General features: G+C 37.3%; 2 protein-coding genes across 2 annotated transcripts; one reads left to right on the top strand and one right to left on the bottom strand.

The window, feature by feature from the left end:
* The first annotated feature begins 206 nt into the window (after positions 1 to 206).
* LOC127074423 (probable 2-oxoglutarate-dependent dioxygenase At3g50210) lies at positions 207 to 2,721 on the top strand. The gene is made up of 12 exons (XM_051015738.1): positions 207 to 475; positions 548 to 663; positions 772 to 890; positions 970 to 1,033; positions 1,123 to 1,190; positions 1,272 to 1,330; positions 1,424 to 1,568; positions 1,687 to 1,706; positions 1,799 to 1,845; positions 2,012 to 2,092; positions 2,164 to 2,253; positions 2,336 to 2,721. The coding sequence occupies exons 1-12, from the start codon at positions 442 to 444 to the stop codon at positions 2,465 to 2,467; spliced, it is 975 nt and encodes a 324-aa protein (XP_050871695.1). The 5' UTR covers positions 207 to 441; the 3' UTR covers positions 2,468 to 2,721.
* Positions 2,722 to 2,841: 120 nt separating this feature from the next.
* Positions 2,842 to 5,723, bottom strand: LOC127074422 (uncharacterized). Its single transcript, XM_051015737.1, has 3 exons — positions 5,222 to 5,723; positions 5,023 to 5,129; positions 2,842 to 3,843 (listed from the first exon to the last, which is right to left on the bottom strand). Exons 1-3 carry the CDS (start codon positions 5,582 to 5,584, stop codon positions 3,108 to 3,110), a joined length of 1,206 nt encoding a protein of 401 aa, XP_050871694.1. The 5' UTR covers positions 5,585 to 5,723; the 3' UTR covers positions 2,842 to 3,107.
* Positions 5,724 to 20,624: the final 14,901 nt, after the last annotated feature.

Raw genomic sequence — 20,624 nt, 5'->3', positions numbered from 1 at the left:
TATCTAATACTAATATATATATATATATATATATATATATATATATATATATATATATATATATATATATTCTTAAATATTTAATAGTAGTTCTTTCAAACTAGGGCAGACTCTCTAAGAGCACTACGGCATTGATTATTTCAAAAGTGACTGAAGGAGTAAATAATTAAAATGTTTCTTTTTATTGTGATTGTGCTCATTATTATATTTAATGGACTGAGGTCCCAATCCAGTTAGAAGGCTTTCCTGAAAGACAACAATATTAGTTATTTTCATCCATCGTCAATAATGAATAATGAAATATCGCCATAGAATTGAGTCACACACCCTCTCCTTCTGAACAAGTGTCGAATGCATCACGATAAGATATTAGTAAACAACAACAACATCAACAACTTATCATAATTCTCCACACACAATCTAATTCTAATCACCGCCACCATGGCTCTGGACTTCAGTTACATCCTCATAATTGGTAATCCAACTCTTTCCCACTTTTCTTATCACAATTCTCTGTAATCTGACATGCTTACGCCACCTGATGCAGATATTAGTCCTCTTTTAGCCAAATCAGATGACCCAAAAATGGCTCAAGACCCTGAAGTACTTGACGTTGTTGCACAATTGGATAAGGCTTGTACTCAGGCTGGCTTCTTTTATGTGGTAACTAACTAATTCTTCCATCTCTTAACTTTATTACCTAGTTTTTGAATTATGAGATAAAATTGGTTAGTATCTGCATTATATCAGAGATTCATCTTTTATTGACAGAAAGGCCATGGTATTCCTGATACACTTCTCAAAGGGGTTAGAGATATAACGCGCACATTCTTCGAACTTCCTTATGAAGAAAAGGCAAAAATCAAAATGACACCGGCGAATGGGTTCAGGTTTCTTTGTATATAAGTTTCACTTGAGTACTTGTTCCATCAACTTATACTAATACCAGCATAACTTTGGATAATGCAGAGGATATGAGAAGATGGGAGAAAATCTAACTGAAGGTACACCCGATATGCATGAAGCTATTGATGTAAGTCTCGGTGTTTCCTTCGCAGAAAATTAGGTGTCTTTGTTTCTACTGTGTTGTTATAAATTATACTTTTTTTTATCACTTAACAGTGCTATAGGGAAGTGACTAAAGGCATGTATGGAGATCTTGGCAAAGTTATGGAAGGATGCAACCAGTGGTATGATGAAATTGGATTCTCTGAATTGTAGTATGCTTCTGATCCAAAAGGTCTGATTGACTAAGAACATTCATTATGCAGGCCACAAAATCCTCCGAAGTTCAACCTTGTTATGGAGGAATATATTGGTCTTTGTAAAGGCATGGTTTCTCCTTGACTATTTAGCTTTTTCGTCAAGTAAGTTTCTCCGACTAAAGTTGGTTTTCTTAATGTTGTTGTTTTGGTTGGAGCAGATCTTGCGAGGAAAATTATGCGCGGAATTGCTTTAGCATTAGGTGGATCGCCGTATGAATTTGAAGGTGATAGAGCTGGTGATCCATTTTGGGTAATGCGTATAATCGGTTACCCTGGTGTATCAACTGTAAATGACATTGGATGGTAATGAAATCAATCCAGAATCTGAAGCTCTCTTTTTGTTAGATGTTACGTTATTGATGCTGTCTTTTCATTTTTGCTCCTTTTTCTTCTTCATTTCTTTCGATCGAAACAAATCCAGTGGAGCTCACACAGATTATGGTATATAGAAATCTTAAACTTTACATTATGGTAAAGTCTAGAATATAGTTGTAGTCCTTGGCAATGATTTTAGACGCTGCTGTGCTTAACAGGTTTATTGACATTGTTGAACCAAGATGACGATATAAATGCACTTCAGGTTTGCAATATACTGGTCCTTTCTGTTTAACAGATACCATTACTCGGTTATTTGTTGCATTGCATGCAACAATTCTTCCCTTCTTTATGATATTTTGTTATCTTCTTCTTTACTTTCTTGTTTGATACTTTTTCGTTACCGCGTTTATGTTGTCAAATTGTTGAAGGTGAAAAACCTATCTGGCGAATGGATATCCGCATCTCCAGTTCCAGGGTCATTTGTGTGCAACATTGGTGACATGCTCAAGGTATCTTACACTTATATATTGCCTGAGATTTGGTGATGAGTTGATTAAGTGTGGAAGATATATAACTGCAGATATACTCCAACGGTTTGTACGAGTCAACTTTGCATAGGGTGATAAATAACTCCGCAAAATATAGAGTCAGCATAGTATTTTTTTACGAGGTTAGCCCCAATTCGTATTGTATCATTCATTTTTACTCGTCTTTTAAGTCGCTGATATGATTTTTCATGGCTGCCTGCACAGACAAACTTTGATGCTGTGGTAGAGCCATTGGATACATATAAAACAAGGACAAATGGCGACAAGAGGTCTGAAAGAGCCGTCTACGGAGAGCATCTAGTCAGGAAGGTCCTCACAAACTTTGTGGAGGAGTGACTTTGTTCTTTCTCTTTCTAATGAATAATAGGTTAAGTATCGTTGTTAAGCTAGCTCCTTTTATGTCCATATCTACTAAGAATAATGCTAAGTCAAAATCAAGCATTTGATATATGTCAATGCTTTTGCTCTTAAAAATGTATGCACCGAGAACAATTTCAGTACCAAGACTAGACTTGGGATATTCACATCTCACTCTGTTGTATGATATCATCCAAATATATTATTATTAAGCTTGACCCTGCTTTAATGTATCACGAGGTGTAGTAGAGAAATATACGGTTCGGATGAAACATACACAAATCCGACCTATGAAATGTTAAAGATGAACATAAAAATTTGTCAGCTCAGAAAAAGAATCCACGTTTTAACAGTTGTGTGCAACACCACTTCCAATAGGCATAAGAATGAAGCCAAATACAACACAAAATGTGTATTTTATGAAAATGAAAACAATAAACAGGCCTAAGTGATTTGAACCAATCTAATTTCTAATTGTTACAAAATTGTAAATAAGTGTGTAGACATGCTTGCTTTGCTTGGCAGAGCCACCACTCGCAGACCATATTTCACTATGGTTCTGGTTTAAGTTTGATGCTTCTGATTTATAACTTTGAACCCTTGGATAGGTCGTTTGAAGCTAGTTGTGTTGATCTGTGTCTGTAGGCTCCGCTTCAGTACGTTTGAGATAAAGTGGAATTCTAGTACCGGTATCCCTAAGTTGATCGACCATGTCGTAAAGATATTCAAATGTAATTTTATATTGTTTATTAAAATCTTCCCTGATGTGCGGCTGAAGGCTAAACCAATCTCCCAACAATTTATGAACATGAGAGCGTATTATTCTCCATGGCACAGGGTGCTTTTCACAGAGATTCAAATACTCTACTAACAGATCTGCCTGATCCAAATTCCCATCTACAAAGTCTCCTTCACAGCCAGAAACCCATTCGGCCGTGCGAAATCCAGCAAAGAGGGCTGGATTTTCAAGTAGAGTCTCAGCAGAAAGTACCCCTTCAACACCAGTCGCTTCCATACAGTCTTTAACATCATCCATATGCCTTATGTTCCCGTTGGCAAGGACTGGGATTCTGACTGCATCCTTCACAGCCTTGATGGCTTTCCAGTCTGCTCGAAATTTACTGCCGTCCTTCTCATCCCTCGTCCTCCCATGAACAGCTAAAAGAAAACAACCAGCCTCCTCGAGCATCCTAGCATACTTCAATGTGTCGTCTAACTTCGGAAAGAGCCTAATCTTGCATGAAACAGGAACTTGGAGGTTGAGAGCCAGTTTTTCCACTAAAGATTTCACAAGAGGGAGGTTATCCATCAAGAAAGCACCATAGTTTCCTCGCTTTGCAATGCGCTGAGGACACCTACAGAGTCACAAAATATGAAATTAAATTCACCAAAATTTTAATTGCAGTAATAAAAAAGGTAACATCCAAAGGAGCTAGATCAATCACATTGTCGAGCAATACCAAAATACTCTTGAATTTTTGCTTAAGAATGTCATACTTAAACCATGTGTATTAGCCAATTTATTGCTTTTCTTAGTATTTGTGTAGAGACCTTAAATGAAATGAGGGAGTATAACCCTTTTCCTGCACATTCAAGATATCCTCTAGCAGGAACTAATCTCTCAAGGTACAAAGACCAATTTAAGGGGCTGAGATCTCTCTACCAACGTAATCAAGCACGAGATCTTAAGTAGGATTGGTGGGCTTGTGAAAGATTGTAAAACTCAAATCGTTAGCACGACACGTAAGATCCTAATGAAGGGAAAAATGGTAATTTCATATATATTTATACATACACAAAAACATGAAAATTATAATTCAGGCACAAAAAAAGGCCCAGGACGTTTCTTTTTACGTTCGATGTTGACCATAGTGGTGACGAAAACGATCTTTCCTTGATCGTAGCAATCTCAGGCATCCTTGGCACGTAAGATCTTACAATCTTATGATCCAGCAGTCGATCTTGACTATATTGCTCTCTACAATATCTATATACAGATGTTCTTCTACAGACATCAGTTTACGATCAAACGCTAGAATATGTGCTTAGGGAACTAGGTTATCTGTCAACCGTGTCACTTTTATTGCATGGATCATTCCCCAATCACCACCTCCCGCAATACACATCCAAATGCTACAACGCACATAAAATAGAGCTTTAACATTTGTCATATAGAAATCTACGTAAGACTCACACTTCAAAATAAAAGTGATTGATGTCCAACATGACACTCACACGTGCAGTTACATTCAATCCCTTTCATTTTCTAAAATTAATATTAGTGCCAACATGTTAGTGTCAATGCCGTGCCTAATGTGTGCCTAATGTGTGTAGGTGTACTTCATTGATACCAACTAGTGTATCAAACAAAGGCAACCAAGGCTCGAGCATATTCGCATATGTTTTGAATTGCATTTTGTGACAGCAATATTTAACCACTACTCAATGCAACAACAACCACAAATTGAAACAAATTTAGTTATAATCAACAACTCATCACAATAACACAATACAAGGTGCAAACAAAAAATTACCCAAGATTAATATCAACGTAATCACAATAAGGCTCCACTCTGCGTGCAGCTTCCAACAACACATCAGGATCATTAGCACAAAATTGAACAAAAAGTGGTCGATCCTCCTACAAATATTACTCCCAAATCACAATACAACAATACTACAATAACAATAACAATAACAACAGTTATAGTTATGGAAACAGTAACTACCAACCTTGCAAGTGGTAAATTCTTCTTTTCTATACTTTTCAGTTTCGGAGAATATCCGAGAATGCAACATTGGAGTATACGCAGCTTGAGCACCATACTTCTTACACAGCAACCGGAACGGTAGCTCCGAATTATCAACCATCGGAGCAACTATCAGTTTAGGTCGACCCAAGTTGGTCCAATGAGCCCACGCGCGTTGAACGTGTGTGTCTCCGGTAAGGGTTAGGTTACGGGCAGGGTGTTCTTCTGGTTGGATTGAATCCGGATAAGTTCGGGTTTGGGCCATGATAAGTGGATATGGTTGGGCAAAAAAATATCTGGTATGAGAGTGAGAGAGGATAGAGGAGAAGGGCTTTGGATGTATCATGAGCGAACAACGATGGGTTTCGGTAACCAACCCATCGCCGCCAGACAATAATAACGTTAACTCAGAGACCACTAAGTTAGGGGATTTGATTTGAGATATTTACTTGTGTTGTTGTAGTTTTGCAAACGCGTCGTTTTGTGATGGTAAGGAAAGTGATTTTTTAAACTAAAGAATCAACTTGGTGTCGATTATTTAGCAACTTAAAGTCTAAAATATACAAATTAATCCATGGCATTTTAATGTGAAGATAAATTAGTTTATAAATTATAATAAATTAAAATTAATAGAAAATTAATTGAACTAGAAGATTTATGTGAATATTTCTATAATTGAAATAGAAAATTTATTTGAATTTTTTTTTGTTAGATATTAAAATTAAGTCCCAAGAAACTCATAACTTAAGAGATTAAGATCTCTTTCATTTGCTTTTTAAAAACTGTTTTTAATTTTTGAAAATTACAAAATTAAAAACTTGTTTAATTCTATAACTTTACAAAGTGTTTTGTATTTGTCAAAGATTTCAGGTGTACATGTTTTTCTTTTTCTTATAAAAGTTGGAAGACTCAGAGACCTTAGTAGGTTTATAATACGATATTGGTAGTTGGGACTTGCCCACAACGACGAGAAGCCTTGTATAGTGATACTTTTAGATAGTTTATGAGTCTTACTCAAGTGGGGTGAGAGACTCTGCTGACGATTAGTACGGTGGGGTTTGGATTATAATTAGTGGATATGGTTGCACTATAAGATATATGTTATGAGAGTGAGTGGGAAAGAGGAAAAAGGGTTTGGTTGTTTCATGAGCGAAAAAAGATGGGTTTCGGTAACCAACACATCACCGCCAGACAATAATAATGTTAACTCGGTGATGACTCAAGTTACGGGATTTGATTTGGGATATTTACTTGTGTTGTTATAGTTTTGCAAACGCGTTGTTTTGTGTCGGTAAAGATAAGGATATTTTAATAAAGGGGTATTTTAAACTAGAATCAATTTGGTCTTGATTATTTTGCAACTCAAACTCTTTTGTTATCTAGTTAAGTTAGCCCAGTAGATAGTTGTATAGGGACATCGGGTGCAGGGCACATGTTCGAACTCGCAACACCGCACTTATTCATTTTTAATGGGTGAATTTCAGCCACTAGGATATTTGACAAAAAAAAACTCTTTTTTTAAAGAAAATAATAATTATATAATAGTAAAATAAGATTAGTACAATGAAAATCAAGTACAAAGGAAGAATACAAACGACACAAGAATTGTACAAAACTCTTCACCACAAAAAAAAAGCAAGATAGGAATTAAAAAAATAAATGGAACACCAAGTCGAGAACTTCAAAGAAACCATAACCATCGTCAAGCTAGAACTCAGGACAGAGAAACACCATCAATGGAGCAGCATCCTTCTAAATCTAATTAAAATCCACAACTCTCAAAGAAATCAAATCACACTCTCAAACTGTTATTGGGAAAAATAGAGGATAAGGTTCGGAAACCTGAAAAGATGAAGTCATTTTGAGATTTCCAAATGGTCGGCACCACCGAATGTAAAATCATTAAAAAAACCTCTAAATTTAGTCACCCCCTAGGACAAAAAGATCTCGAACAACAAGATTATATCACCCGACAAGACCATTAGCCTCCTTAACCATCCAAAAATTTGATACCAAAGGTTAGGCGACACATTACAAGTAACAGACAAAGGAGAGACAGACTCAATAAGCCCAACACACAACCCACAAGAAAGGCCACTAGGGCCGAGAATTACTTGTTTCTTAAGAAAATTCTCTCAAGACGGGGTTTTATCTTGGATAAGTTTCCAAGAGAATACAACCATTTTAGAATGGGGCCTAAGTGCACCAGATGGAAGCCAATATCTGATCTATATTACTTTCGAAATTGCTAAAATTAGGACTAGCCACAAAAGCACACAATAGGCATATGCAACAATGTAAATCTCCATTTCCCCTTGAAGCCAACTCCAACGGTCAAGCTCCAAATATAAGGAGACTCCATGAAGAGGTTGAAACATGTCATCAACCAAATCCTGCTAATACTAAAAAAGGTGTCTCATCCACTAGAAATCCTAGACCAAAGACCCATCTACCAATCTTACTCGCCTTTCCTTTTTCTTGAAGAAAAATAAGGAAATGTCTGAACAAAGTAACTATAACAGGAGCATCTTCAATCCACTAGTCAGCTCAAAAAGAAGTAAGTAGACTAGAGCCTACCTTTTGTCTTAACACATCTACAAACTAATCAGAAGGATCATTGGATTTAGAACATATGAGAGATATTGATCTCCACCAAGGGGACACTAATAGAACCCAAGACACTCGAACCCCTAAGAAAGAAGTAGTAGCTTGAACCTCATACCTATCAGTCAAGATCTCTCTCCAAATCCTAATAGACTCGGAAATAAGTCATCATCGCCACTCACCTAGCAAAGCCAAGTTAACTAAACGGAGATCACGAACTCTAAACTCGCCATTATTTTTATGTTTACACACATCCACCCAACTAACCTATGGGATTTTATAATTACTATCGTACCTCAAAAATGAGAACATGATCTCACGAAACACAATCACACGCTCGCGGAATGGACTTAACAGAGTCACCACCAAACTCTATTTATGCACAAAGAGAGAAAGGGAAAATATTGATAAAACCCCCAAAAGAACGAAAATGATATTGGTCGTCACAACCAAATCAGGGTTTGAGAGTCGGTTACTCAAGAGAAATGTATTAGCATCCCTCATGTCCGTTGTACTCAATGGGAACCGTTTGGTTAGTTGTATGTGTTAGTGTTAGTTTTCGAAATGTTAGGTTTCTCAAGTTATTAAAGGGAAAAGGATGAGACCAAAAGGTTTATTTTTTATTAGGATGTCTGACGAGACTTTGAATCTCGTTCCTACGTATCTTCGGGTATAATAGAGAACTCAAGGGTTACGTAGTTCTGGATAGAAAATGTTTGTTTATTGGTCGAATTTAGCAAATGCTATTTTGTCTCAATCGACGGAAAAGCATTGCTTACCAAAAATAGGTGAGGAGCGGGCATTTGCATCATATTGAATGGATTTATACATATCAACATTCACGGGAAAACATCACTTATCTCAACTTACACAAATATGGACGAAGTGTTATTTTGCAACGTCTCAAGACAAAAATATATTTCGTTTGTGAAAAGGTTTTGAATATCGCACGGCAGCGAGAAAAAGAGTTTGATGTGTTTGATGTCTTTTTGGGTTGAAAGTAGAGTATTTATGACTTGCAAGATCTTACAACTTGAGTCTAATACTCGAGACTATGACTTGACCTTTCACCCAGGTAGTCTTTTCCTTTCATTTTTGTTATGAAAAAGATCAAAGTTGTTTAAGTTAATCACTTTTGGATTTTCTTGAGAAAGAAGTTTGACGTTGATCGAGGTTTGTTTAGCATTGTGAGATAGTTGTGAAATGATTTGAATTGAAAATGAAACGGTTTGAAAATGATTTGAAAGTAAAGTGAAATTGAGTGGAAGTGGGTTTGGAGCTAAGTAGTGACAACTTGGTGTTGACTAGGTGCTTTTGAAAATGGAACTTGGTATTGACCATGTGTTTTTATTATTTTGAAAGATTGAATTTATTCTCTCTTTTTTATCTATCTTGATTAATGATTTATCTAAAGAAAATAAAAGCATGAAAAATGAATAGAAACTACAAGTAAGGTATGGGGGTATATTTTTCATTTGAAGGATAAGATAAACGAAAATAAAGCAAATAATACTAAAGTAGATGTAAAATACAATGAGCGCATTATAAGAAAGTTCAAAAGTAAGTCACGGGACCGAAAATAAGTCAAAATCAAAAGCAATTGAATTTAGCTCTAAAACTAACTTAAAGTGGATTCATGTAGGAATTAACTCTATAAGAAGTCGAACAACCGAATATATGCTTTAAACAATTTTAGAAAGCTAAATTGTATTTAAACTTCCAAAATTGCAATACTATGAAACCTATGCAATAATTAATTTAATAATCTACTTAGTAAATAAAAAACAAATAATTAATTAAACTACATGAAATGGGATGCGCAAGAATCACCATAAAGAAACAAACATGATAAACATGGCCCAAGGTCCATTTCCAAAAACAAAAAAACAACTCTAATTCTAAAAATAAAATAAACATAATAATAATTAAAATAAAAAAATAAAAAATAACAAGAGAGAAAAAAGGGGCAGCGCCCTATTTATTCAAATCCTCTTTTTTTTTAAGTTTAACAACCCCGTAACAAATTGACACATGACATGCCTTTAAATAAATAAATAAAATATAAAAATATGAAACACCATTTAGCATACACAATATAAGGAATAAATAATCAAGACAAGTTTTCTCTCCCACATATTTTCAACATAAATAAAAAACCCATCTCCAAAACTAACAATCAAACTCTTTTCCATGTCATGCTTCTATATTTTGAAAAAAAAGAAAACTCCCTTTCATTATTTTACAAACTAACTCATACTCTATGAACAATAACAAATTTTAATAGATTTTTTAAAACAAACCAAACCTCAAAGCAAATGAATATGAACATAAAATAAAAATATCAAAGAAAAAGAATACCGAAATAAAGAAAAAAAGCAATGCGAGAAATTTATGGACGGTAACCGAAAATGAGATGGTGGAGCTTGTGAGTTTGGAGGTGTGAGTTCTGTTTGGAGTTGTATTGTTTATGAGGAGGAAGGAAACCAAGCTTATCTTCAAGCTTGTTACTTCTTTTGTTATTCTTTGTTTTCTTTTATTTGAAAGCATGTATTATTGAGTTTGTGTAAGGAAGAAGATGTATTGTTTTGGTGAGAGATGTTGATATATTGTGAGTGATTGATGAGACAGGTATATGTATTATGGTGTGAGTATTTTGTGAATAGTAAAAAGAATATTATGGTGTATGAATCAACATGGGAGAGAGATATATGGAGAAAATATGATATGGCATGATTATGTGTGTTGTAGTTACAAAGTGGTTTTAATGGAAGGAAATTGATTTTGTGAAGTACAATTGTTGCCATTTGTTGCAAACTGCAGTTGTTTGTTTGGACTGATTGTCATGGTTATTGTTGATGTGAGTTTTGTGATGCATAATTGCAGCTTGATTGCTCATGGCTCCTTTTTTACAGGCTGCACTTGTGATGGTTTGGATGATGAGGGCATTGTTGTACTTGAAGTGTTGTTACACTGGATTTGTTGTTGGAACAAATTGATGATTGCAGGTTGTTCCTTGAATTGTAGGGTTATGTGCCTTAATTGTGAACTGATGCTTGTGCAGGTTTAGAATGGTAAGGTTGTAGGTGAATTGGTCTGTTGTAGATTCATGCCATGATCTTGGTTTGTATCATGGTTTGGGGCAGATTCATGTATCTGTTGCAAACATCGTTTGGCATGCACATGGATCAAAAGATGAAATCATGGAAACATGAGGAGATGAATGGAACATAAGGCTGCTCACTTTTGATTCAAATGCACAAAGATCCTAGGTAGTTTTTAGGCCAAGGTTTTGTAATGAAATTATGTAACGCTTGTATGAACTTAAGCTTAACTTGTAATGCAAGAAACTTTTAAATTCAAATTGAATCAAAACTTCAAATCATGCTTTACTTTGATTTTTTTATGAAATGTATCAAATGGATGAAATTTATGAATGTTAGGTCTTCTAAAATGGGTGTGTTGACCTTGGTCAAACTTGATCAAAAAAGTCAATTGTTGACCAAAGTCAACTTTTGGTCAAAGTTGATTTTTTTTATTTTCTTTTATGAATGATATGCTTATGCATGGAATGATCTTAAAACGAATGTATGTATGAAGATTGGATAAAAATGATATCTATAAAAGGATGTGTTAACTTTGGTCAAAGTTGACCAAAAAGTCAACTGTTTACCAAAGTCAACTTTTTTCTAAAATTGATCTTTTGTGTTTTCTTGTATAAATGATTAATGGAAAGAACTTAAATTGAGGTAAATGGACCAATGTATCATGAATCAAAGCAATAAGAAATGACCAACAAAATGTATCACCAACTATGGATCATAGGCAAACTTGTATAGACCAAGATCAAACAACTGAGCAAGGGACCTTAGGCAGATGATTAATGGAAAATGCATGATGAAATGACCAAGAACAAACTCCATGAAGTAGGGTTTCAGTTATCAAGTCAAGGCATAGAAGCATAGGGGCACAACTAGGGTTTTAGGGAACATGCAAGAAGCTACAAGCAAACCCCTAAAGCAAGACTTTCTAAGCTATGGTATCAAGCCTCAAGCAAAGGTCAGATGAAACACCAATGATGAGCACCCACAACTAGGGTTTCTTGGGTCAAAAGGGGAAATCAAGAACCAAAGCCATATAACTAAGGTTTAGGGATGGATGAGGTATCATGACGTAGATTCACAAGGTTAAAGCATACCCAAGGTTAAGGATTAGGGTTTCCCTCAAGGCCAAGGTCAAAGCACAAAGCAAGCAGTCAAATCATGACTTGGACCAGTCATGGAGAATAAGAGAATTAAGGTTGAGGTCCATGGATGACCAGATGAAAAAGTAATGCTTCTAATCAAGGTTCACTATCCAATTAGGGTTTTTAGAGATGAATGAGGAGCCTTGTGTAATCTTACAAGATCAAAGAGTGATTGAAGATGAAAATTAGGGTTTATGGTGAATTAGGAACATCCCAACATGATCAAGAGACCTTAGTGATCCTCAGATATGAACATCATGCCTTAAGTCTATGTAACATACCTTCTTGTTGTGAATGTAAATGCAAATGAGGTGATGAGATAAAGAATGTATGCCTATGTATTAGGGACAAGAAAGGTGTATAGGAGGTAGGTGAATTTGGGGTATGACAGACTTCATAAAGAAGATCTTGTGTGCCCCTCAGGGGCAATATTTCCTATGATGGACTTCATAGAAAGTATCCTTGTCTCCCCCAAGGGCAATACAATTAAGTTATTTGGCTTCACACCTAAGGGACTTAGTGTCTCCTCGGGATGGACAAAACTCAAGGATCTCGTCTGATAGGCGCAATAGACATATAATCTCAGAGACTTGATAACAAGTCTTGCCTTAAGGCTCGACAGAAATCCCGCCCAATTAGGTTGAACGCCTCGCCTGAGAGACTCATAGTCTCATTAGCCAGGCTATATACAATTTGGCTTAAAATACTAAGATTCCCTAGAATAACTACACATTCGCCTAATGGGATCAGTGTTTCCTCGGAAGGGACAAAAATTAAGGATCACGTATAAAGAGGCGCGATGGATATCCAGTCTAAGAGACTTGATAACAAGTCTTGCCTGGGGACTCGATGAAAGTCTTGCCCCAGTAGGTCGAACGCCTCGCTTGAGATACATATAGTCTCATCAGTTGGGCTATATACAATTTGGCTTAAGGGACTGATATTCCCCAGGATAACTACACTATCACTTAAGGGACTTAGTGTCTCTTTGGGCGGGACAAAAATCAAGGATCACGCATAAAGAGGCACAAAAGATATCCAGTATGAGAGACTTTATAACAAGTCTTTCCTGAGGGCTCGATAGAAGTCCCACCCAAGTAGGTAAAATTCCCCTCCTGAAGGACTGGTAGTCTCATCAGTCGAGATATACACATTTCTATCAGGAAGATTCATATTCTCCTGGCTAAGTTAAATTCTCTCTTGAGTGACTTAATATCTTTTTGGGTGGGACAAGAATCAAGGATCACGCCTAAAGTGGTGCGAAAGATATCCAACCTAAGAGACTTGATGATAAGCCTTCCCTGAGGGCTCGATAGAAGTCCCTCCCAAGTAGGTAAAACGCACAGCCAGAGGGACTAGTAGTCTCATCAGCTGGGCTATACACAATTTTGTCTTGAAGACTTAGATTCTTCAAGCTAAGTGTCTCCCCAGACAGGACAAAACTCAAGGGTCACACCTAAGAGGAACAACAAATATCTAACCTGAGAGACTTGATAATAAGCCTTGCATGAGGGCTCGATAGAAGTCCCGTCCAAATAGGTAAAGTGCCTCGCCTGAGGGGCTGGTAGTCTCATCAACTAAGCTATACACAAATTCGTTTGGAAGACTTAGATTCTCCATGCTAAGTTAAATTATCGCCTAGGGGACTTAGTGTCTCCTCGGGCGGGACAAAACTAAAGGGTCACACCTAAGAGGCATGACTGGTATCCAGCTTGTGACTTGATAACAAGTGTTTCCTGAGGGTTCGAGGGAAGTCTCGTCCTTATGGTTTAAATGCCTCGCTTGAGTGACTGGTAGTCTCATCAGCCGAGCCACTCGCACCTCTGCTTAAGGGACTCATATTCCTCTAAGAAGATTAGCTAAGGATGTCAAGTGAGAAAGCCTCCAATTCTCGGGATACTCTCATCATCTGTGAGTGGAAAGACACTTTGTCTTCTACCAAAGGCCTTGTTCCTGAGAGACTATATAATGTTATATTTTCAAAGGGCATCGCCTAGGGCAATGCCCTTGGTCCGTCCTAGGAGAGCCGATGATGAAAGGTTCCCCGAAGTGAGGTAACGCCTCGCCTAAAGTCTTCCCTCTCCCCTACGTGGGAAACATGGGATAATTTGTTTCTAGGGACACGAAGAAAGTCAAGGTCATTAACTCACCCACGACTCCTTTGGAAATATGGATTAAAATGTCCAATATTGACTAAGTGGGCAATGTCCCTTTCTGAGAAAACCCTAGGTCCTAGAGACCTTTATAAATACATTTCCTCTTTAGGAGAAATGCATACACCAAGTAATACACACTCTTAACACCAAAAAAGGAACAATGCTCACTACTATCTTAACACACGACTATTAGTGAGCGTAGGCTTGCCACCAAGCATCATTGGTCATTAGCATGGCCTTTCACCTCATGTGAGAGGGTCTCCTAAATCACCTCAAAACACCATCGTACAAGGCTTCCCGCCTCCGCGGGCAATCCCTCACCACTAAAACATGTTATGAAATTTTGGTATCAAATATGAGATGTCGAAGGTAATGTCACGACACTAATATCTGAGTAAAACAAACAGGATAAAGATAAAGAGTAGTAATGCAAGAGACACAAGCAATTGTTAACCCAGTTCAGTCCAACTCACCTACGTTTGGGGGCTACCAAGCCAGGAAGGAAATCCACTAAATAGAATCAGTTCAAAGACTCTCAGTACACTTCAACAAGTTACAGTCTTTCTCACTTAATCTCTACCCGTGTGATTTCTACCTAAGCACTCTTAGATATGAGAACCCACTCACTCCCCATCAATCACACCTGTGATTTAAAACAACAATTCCTTATGAAAAGAAGACACTCTTCAATTACACACACTTGATTTTACTTAGCAGTTTCAAACAAGTAGACACACACTTGATCTTGCTTAACAACTTTGATCAAGTAGACACACATTCTTGCTTACAAGCTTAGAGTGACAAATTTACAACTCACAAATCAGACCGATTCAATCATCTATGGATGAATTGAACGGCTTACAAGTCTCACGACTAAACAAGACACAAACCCTTATATTCTCTCAATATTTCGCTCAGTATTGGTTGTGTATCAAATCAGGTTTTCCAAGTCCCTTTTTATAGAAGCTTTCAGCTAGGCTTGGACATCTTGAAAACCCTAAAACTATTTTCCAATTAAATCTTCTCATGACAGCTGATTAGATCTCTTTGAAAAATAAGTAAATCGGGTTGTAATTAATGATTCAATGCGCCTGCAAATCAGATCTTCAATCATACATAGATTGCCATTAAATGCGCAATCACATAACACATAACATTCACCCTGAATGTTCTGTGTACAAGATGTCATGACATCGGGTCTGACATCCTGGAATAATCCTACATAATTCCATTTATAATTTCCAGTAGGTACATAATATCAGATGTCATGACATCGTGTATGACATCCTGAAACAATCCTGCATAATTATGTTTTTAAACTCCAGCAGGTACATAGATATCTTATGTTAAGACATCACATGCAACATCTTGTGAACACTCTTTGTTTTACCAAAATTGTTGCCAACACTTAGAACCAACAAACTCCCCCTTTGGCAAATTTTGGCTAAAACATATATTTGTCCTTTTGTTCACAAGAAAAACTATAAGCAATTAAACAACAGTTTAAGCAGTAGCAGAAGCAAACACAGAATTACTAGCTATTATAGCAACTAGTAAAACACACAAATGCACAAGGGTACTTCTTCTCCCCCTAAGTCTGTGCAACACAGACATCTCCTTTGACAATAACATCACCTGTAATAACAACACCTGTAACAATCAGAATATCATTCTGACATCTGCTTCAACATCACCTGTGCACCATATCAGACATCTCCTCCAACATCTGTAAGCAGAACAACATTCAGTCTTACATCAAACACATCTCCTTTAATAATAGTTGTTCATCTGTTCAGCTACATCAACACATACATCTCCACACAGCTCCACATATTTAACATCTCCACATTATCACTTCTCCCCCTTTTTAGTCAAAATTGACCAAAGGTGACCAATTAGACAAAATAAATGTTAATCAGCCTAGCAGAGAATGTCACAACAGATGTCATAACATATAAAATGTTAAAACATAATTGTTAGGAGATACAAACCATAATTATACACAGTTGTGATAGCTGAGATAATTAGAAATCCATGGAACTCGTCAAGAGCCCAAATATTACATAAAGGCATCAGTAAGGACTGCCACAAATTACACACATTTCAATAGAAAAAAACAAATTCTTCAGCATCCAAAGTAGTCAAAACAGCAGGGGGACTAGTCTTCATAACAGCACACACAACAGCCAAACCAACCCAGTCTTCATATCAGGGGGAACCATTACCACTCAGTCTGAGGAAGAAGCATCATCTTCACCTTCAGAATTAGGACTGCCACTAGATTGAGCATTGGACCTCTCACTTGAGGTATTGGCATCTGAATCCTTGGTCTCACCAACCTTCTCCATCTCTTCCTTCTCTAAGTTACTAATAAGAACCTCCAAAGCCTCTTTCCTTGCCTTGGCAACCCTAATTCCAGTATCCAGCTCCTTACAAGTTTCCTTCAATTGATCAATCAAGCTACCTTGAGAGGCAGGCTCCTTCCTTGCAGATGTCATGACAACATCATTGACATGGCTTCTGATGCATGCTTTTCGCAAGTATACGAACGCGTCAGAGTAATATAAAAGATTGTCGAATCCACAAAGACCAAGTGTCAATCTATCGTTATCTATTGTTATGGTGTTTATCAAAGACAATCAAAATAGGTGTTTTTAGAGTGTGCAATGAAAAGTAAAGTGTTGAATAAAGTTCAATTAATAAAGACAAGCTCGAATGTAATTCACATAATCAATTAATAATCCAAGTACTTGCTAATAGAACTACTTATGGACAGTGTTTCCTACTTTGAAAAGATCCTATTTAACAGGAACTGTCGCTTTCGCGTATTCAGAACCGAGTTGTACTCCCTAATCAAACCCTCTTATTGTCACTTATAAAAAGGCGCGCGTTGCGTTAGAGTCGTAAACCTATTTTTAAGAAATATAGTATCTTGACTAAGTTGAAAAGTATTTTAACCTGGATTTCTTAACCAAAAGAGGTTCTTACGAACCAGACTCTAAATAAAAGTAGTGTGAGTGCGGAAAGTAAATAAAAGTGGTGCGAGTGCGGAAAATAAATAAAAGTAGTGTGAGTGCGGAAAATAAATAAAAGTAGTGCGAGTGCGGAAAATAAATAAAGTAAAGCGAGTGCGAGAAATAAATAAAAGTAGTGCGAGTGCGGGAAAATAAATAAAGTAAAGCGAGTGCGGGAAATAAATAAAGTAAAGCGAGTGCGAGAAATAAATAAAGTAAAGACAGTGTGGGAAATAAATAAAGTTAAAGGCAAAGTAATAAAAACCTGCTCCAATCGGAGGGTTGAATAAAATGCAAAGCGGAAATGAAAATGGCGGCAAGATTAACTTCTTTCCGAAGTGCTCCAAACTCGATTACAGACTCGATCACAAACTTGATTACACAATTGTGGTAACACCCCAATGCGAAGCGATTACCACTTTAAAATACTGAATATATGCCTAAGTGAAACAAAGTTTGCTCTAAGTTTGCCTCTGCTCTAAGTTTGGATCTTCCTCTGCTCTAAGTTTGGATGCCTAAACAAGTGAATTCGAGTTTCTATTTATAAGCAAGTAAAATAATGGAAATGACAAGGATGCCCTTCAGTTTGAATTTGGGAGGGAAAACTTTTCCTCTTGTGGCGCCCGCCACAAGGCAAATCTGTGGCGCCTTAGTGGAAGTAGTGGGGAACGTGGCAGTTGAGGGAAGTTGAGCTAGGACACGTCATGGCAGGGTCTATGGCGCCAGCCACAGTGGGAGCCACAAGTACAAAATGCTGAATTTTAGGGTTTTTAGCTCTTTTTCACTCCTTTTCTCGATCGGGGCTCCGATTAAAGTAAAAACCTAAAAACAAAGAGAAACATAGTAATAACACAACAAAATAACAATAAAACTACTAAAATGCATGCGAAATCGGAGTCAGAAATACAGTGAATTTCAGTGTCATCAGCTTCCTTCAAACAACTTGTAGTGAATGGATAGTGGAGGCTTTCTTCTGCTGGGAATATCACTAGTGTTGAGAATGCCTGGTTGGCTCAAGATAATTCCACAGATGATAGATGGAAAGGCAATGAGCATCTTTACTGCATTAGTGGAGGCATGTCTGACAATTTGATCAAACATAAACCTTCCAAAGTCAAAGTTTATCCTGGTTCCAATAGCATAAATGATTCTTCCAAGACCAATAGAGATGGTTGAGATATGATTAGTAGGCACCCAGTTGGCTGAACCAATCTTATGTAAGATGGCATATTTGACAGTTAGCTTGCCAGCTGATAGGTGCTTCTTACTAGGCCACTTCTTAACTTGGCCAGCAGTAATAGTCCTACAGACTTCATTGTCTGTAGCCTCTAACTCCACACCTCTTTCAGTTCCTCTCTCTAGGAACTTGTTGATTATGGTTGGGGAGAACCTCACACATCTACCTCTTACAAACACCCTGCAGAATTCCTTGCTACTCTTTTCAGAAATATCCTCTGGGATATTCACAACAAACTCTTTTACTAACCCTTCAAAGCATTGGGGCAGAGCAACCACAGTTTTCATCAGTCCAGCAGTCTTAATCAATTCCATAACTTCCTTCACCTCTACAGCCTCCTTCCCTAGTTCTTTTTCAACAGCAACCCTCCTTTGAATGACAAACTTCCACTTGGCAGCACCATCCTCTAGATGGAATGAGATGTTGTCTAAGTGCACAGCTGCAACTTTGGATGGGGACTTTTTCACAGTCTGCCTTTTAGCAGGAGAGATGTCTGGGACATCATCTTCGACATCATCATCAGAGTCAGAACTCTCTCTGACCTTCCTCTTCCTAACCTCAACTTTACTCCATGATTTGGAGAGTCCTACACCAGCAACCTTTTTCCCTCTTCTTGTTGTCCTCATTTCAGCCACAGTCTTCCCTTTTCTGGTCCTCAGTTTCTTTGCTACACTTGGTTTCACAAGATGGACCAAGGTGTCATCTTCTTCCTCAGAACTTTCTTCCTCCAGATCAATAACATTCTTAGCAGTTTCATGAGACACATCTGCTGGTTTTACCTAGAGAACATAATCCCTCAACAGCCACTTCCTTCTCTGATCTAGATGAATCATCATCTTTCTCAGCTTGGGGTTCCACCTCAGGAGAGGGGTCCCTTCTAGACAGAGGGGTAGAAACACCCTTGACTGCATGCTCTTCATTCAGAATCCTAGTAACTAGGTTCCTAATGGTACGATCAGTAAAGTGCATGTCATCCTTATGAGGAGATTTATCAGGAATGTTACCTTGGTTACTTCCAGCTATGGAAGAAGGGCCAGGGACGTCACCTGGAATAACAGAGAGGGGAATAACCTCCAAAATATCTTCATCCAAAAACTCCATGGAGGGAGTCCTTCCTTTGTGAGTGGGTTTTGATCCTGATGATGAGGGATGTTGTGACATTTTGTTGGACTTTTGAAAAAAATCTCTTTGCCCTAGCAGAGGTTTTCTGAGAAGTTGGATGAAGATGGAAATGGTTATGTTGAGGTAGCGTGTGGGAATGACATAGATACTAGTTCCAATACTAGGTAATGATTTATCATAAATGTGGCACTTTCTTTTAAGTGGGCAGACAATATTTTTATTACCTTTTCCACTCCACTTTAATTGTTATAACTTCACAAGAAAACAAATCCCCAATTTTCCTCTTACACATTCAAACTGATTATCATCCAAAACCCTTGCAAATTTGTTAGCTAATTGCATTTCATGCTTTGGAGCTATGATTTTGTCTTCCACAAATTCTCTAATGAAGTGATGACAAAAATCAATGTGCTTGGTCCAGTTGTGCTGAATAGGATTTTTGAACATAGTTGTAGCACTCAGGTTGTCATAGTACAATGTCATGACATCGTGTGTGACAATGTATTCAGTCAACATTAGTTTCAACCAACCCTGTTGAGAACAGCTACTTCCAGTTGCTATATCTTCAGCTTAATATATAGCACACACACCATTTTCATCTTTCAAATGTGTAGGAGCAGGTGTCCTTTCACTCTCCATCCCAATCTTCTTAACATTGTTTTTGGCACATTTGCTTTGAGGTAGACACATATACCCTTCTATCTTCTTGACTTGTAGCTCAAGTCCAACAAAGTTCTTTCCAACTTCACACTGCATTTGACTAGCAACATGTTCAATAATCTGATCCATCCTCCTACCAGACCCAATATTGTCTATTTGAGCCATCATGAGCTTTTCTTCTAGAGGTTTCAGACACCAATCTTTGAAGATTTCAACCACATCAGATCTGTTTTTGGTCCAGGTGTATCTGGAGAAGTAATTCACCACTGCACACTTCTTTCCACCAAGGCTTTCCACCTGCATGGGTCCCATCAAATCCATATGGAGGAGTTTCAAACCTTTGGAAGTGA

The sequence above is a fragment of the Lathyrus oleraceus genome, chromosome 4, assembly GCF_024323335.1.
Source record: "Lathyrus oleraceus cultivar Zhongwan6 chromosome 4, CAAS_Psat_ZW6_1.0, whole genome shotgun sequence".
NCBI classification, from domain to species: Eukaryota; Viridiplantae; Streptophyta; class Magnoliopsida; order Fabales; family Fabaceae; genus Lathyrus; species Lathyrus oleraceus.
Note: the sequence above shows the minus strand (reverse complement) of the source record. Positions and strands in the feature narration are given on the sequence as shown.

Excerpts from the sequence above, each read along its gene's own strand:
- LOC127074423 (XM_051015738.1), top strand. The coding sequence starts at position 442 with ATGGCTCTGGACTTCAGTTACATCCTCATAATTG. Across the intron at positions 476-547 it reads CAGTTACATCCTCATAATTG|ATATTAGTCCTCTTTTAGCC; the intron begins GTAATCCAACTC and ends CACCTGATGCAG. Across the intron at positions 891-969 it reads ACACCGGCGAATGGGTTCAG|AGGATATGAGAAGATGGGAG; the intron begins GTTTCTTTGTAT and ends TGGATAATGCAG.
- LOC127074422 (XM_051015737.1), bottom strand. The coding sequence starts at position 5,584 with ATGATACATCCAAAGCCCTTCTCCTCTATCCTCTCTCACTCTCATACC. Across the intron at positions 5,130-5,221 it reads AAGAATTTACCACTTGCAAG|GAGGATCGACCACTTTTTGT; the intron begins GTTGGTAGTTAC and ends TAATATTTGTAG. Across the intron at positions 3,844-5,022 it reads TACGTTGATATTAATCTTGG|GTGTCCTCAGCGCATTGCAA; the intron begins GTAATTTTTTGT and ends GTGACTCTGTAG.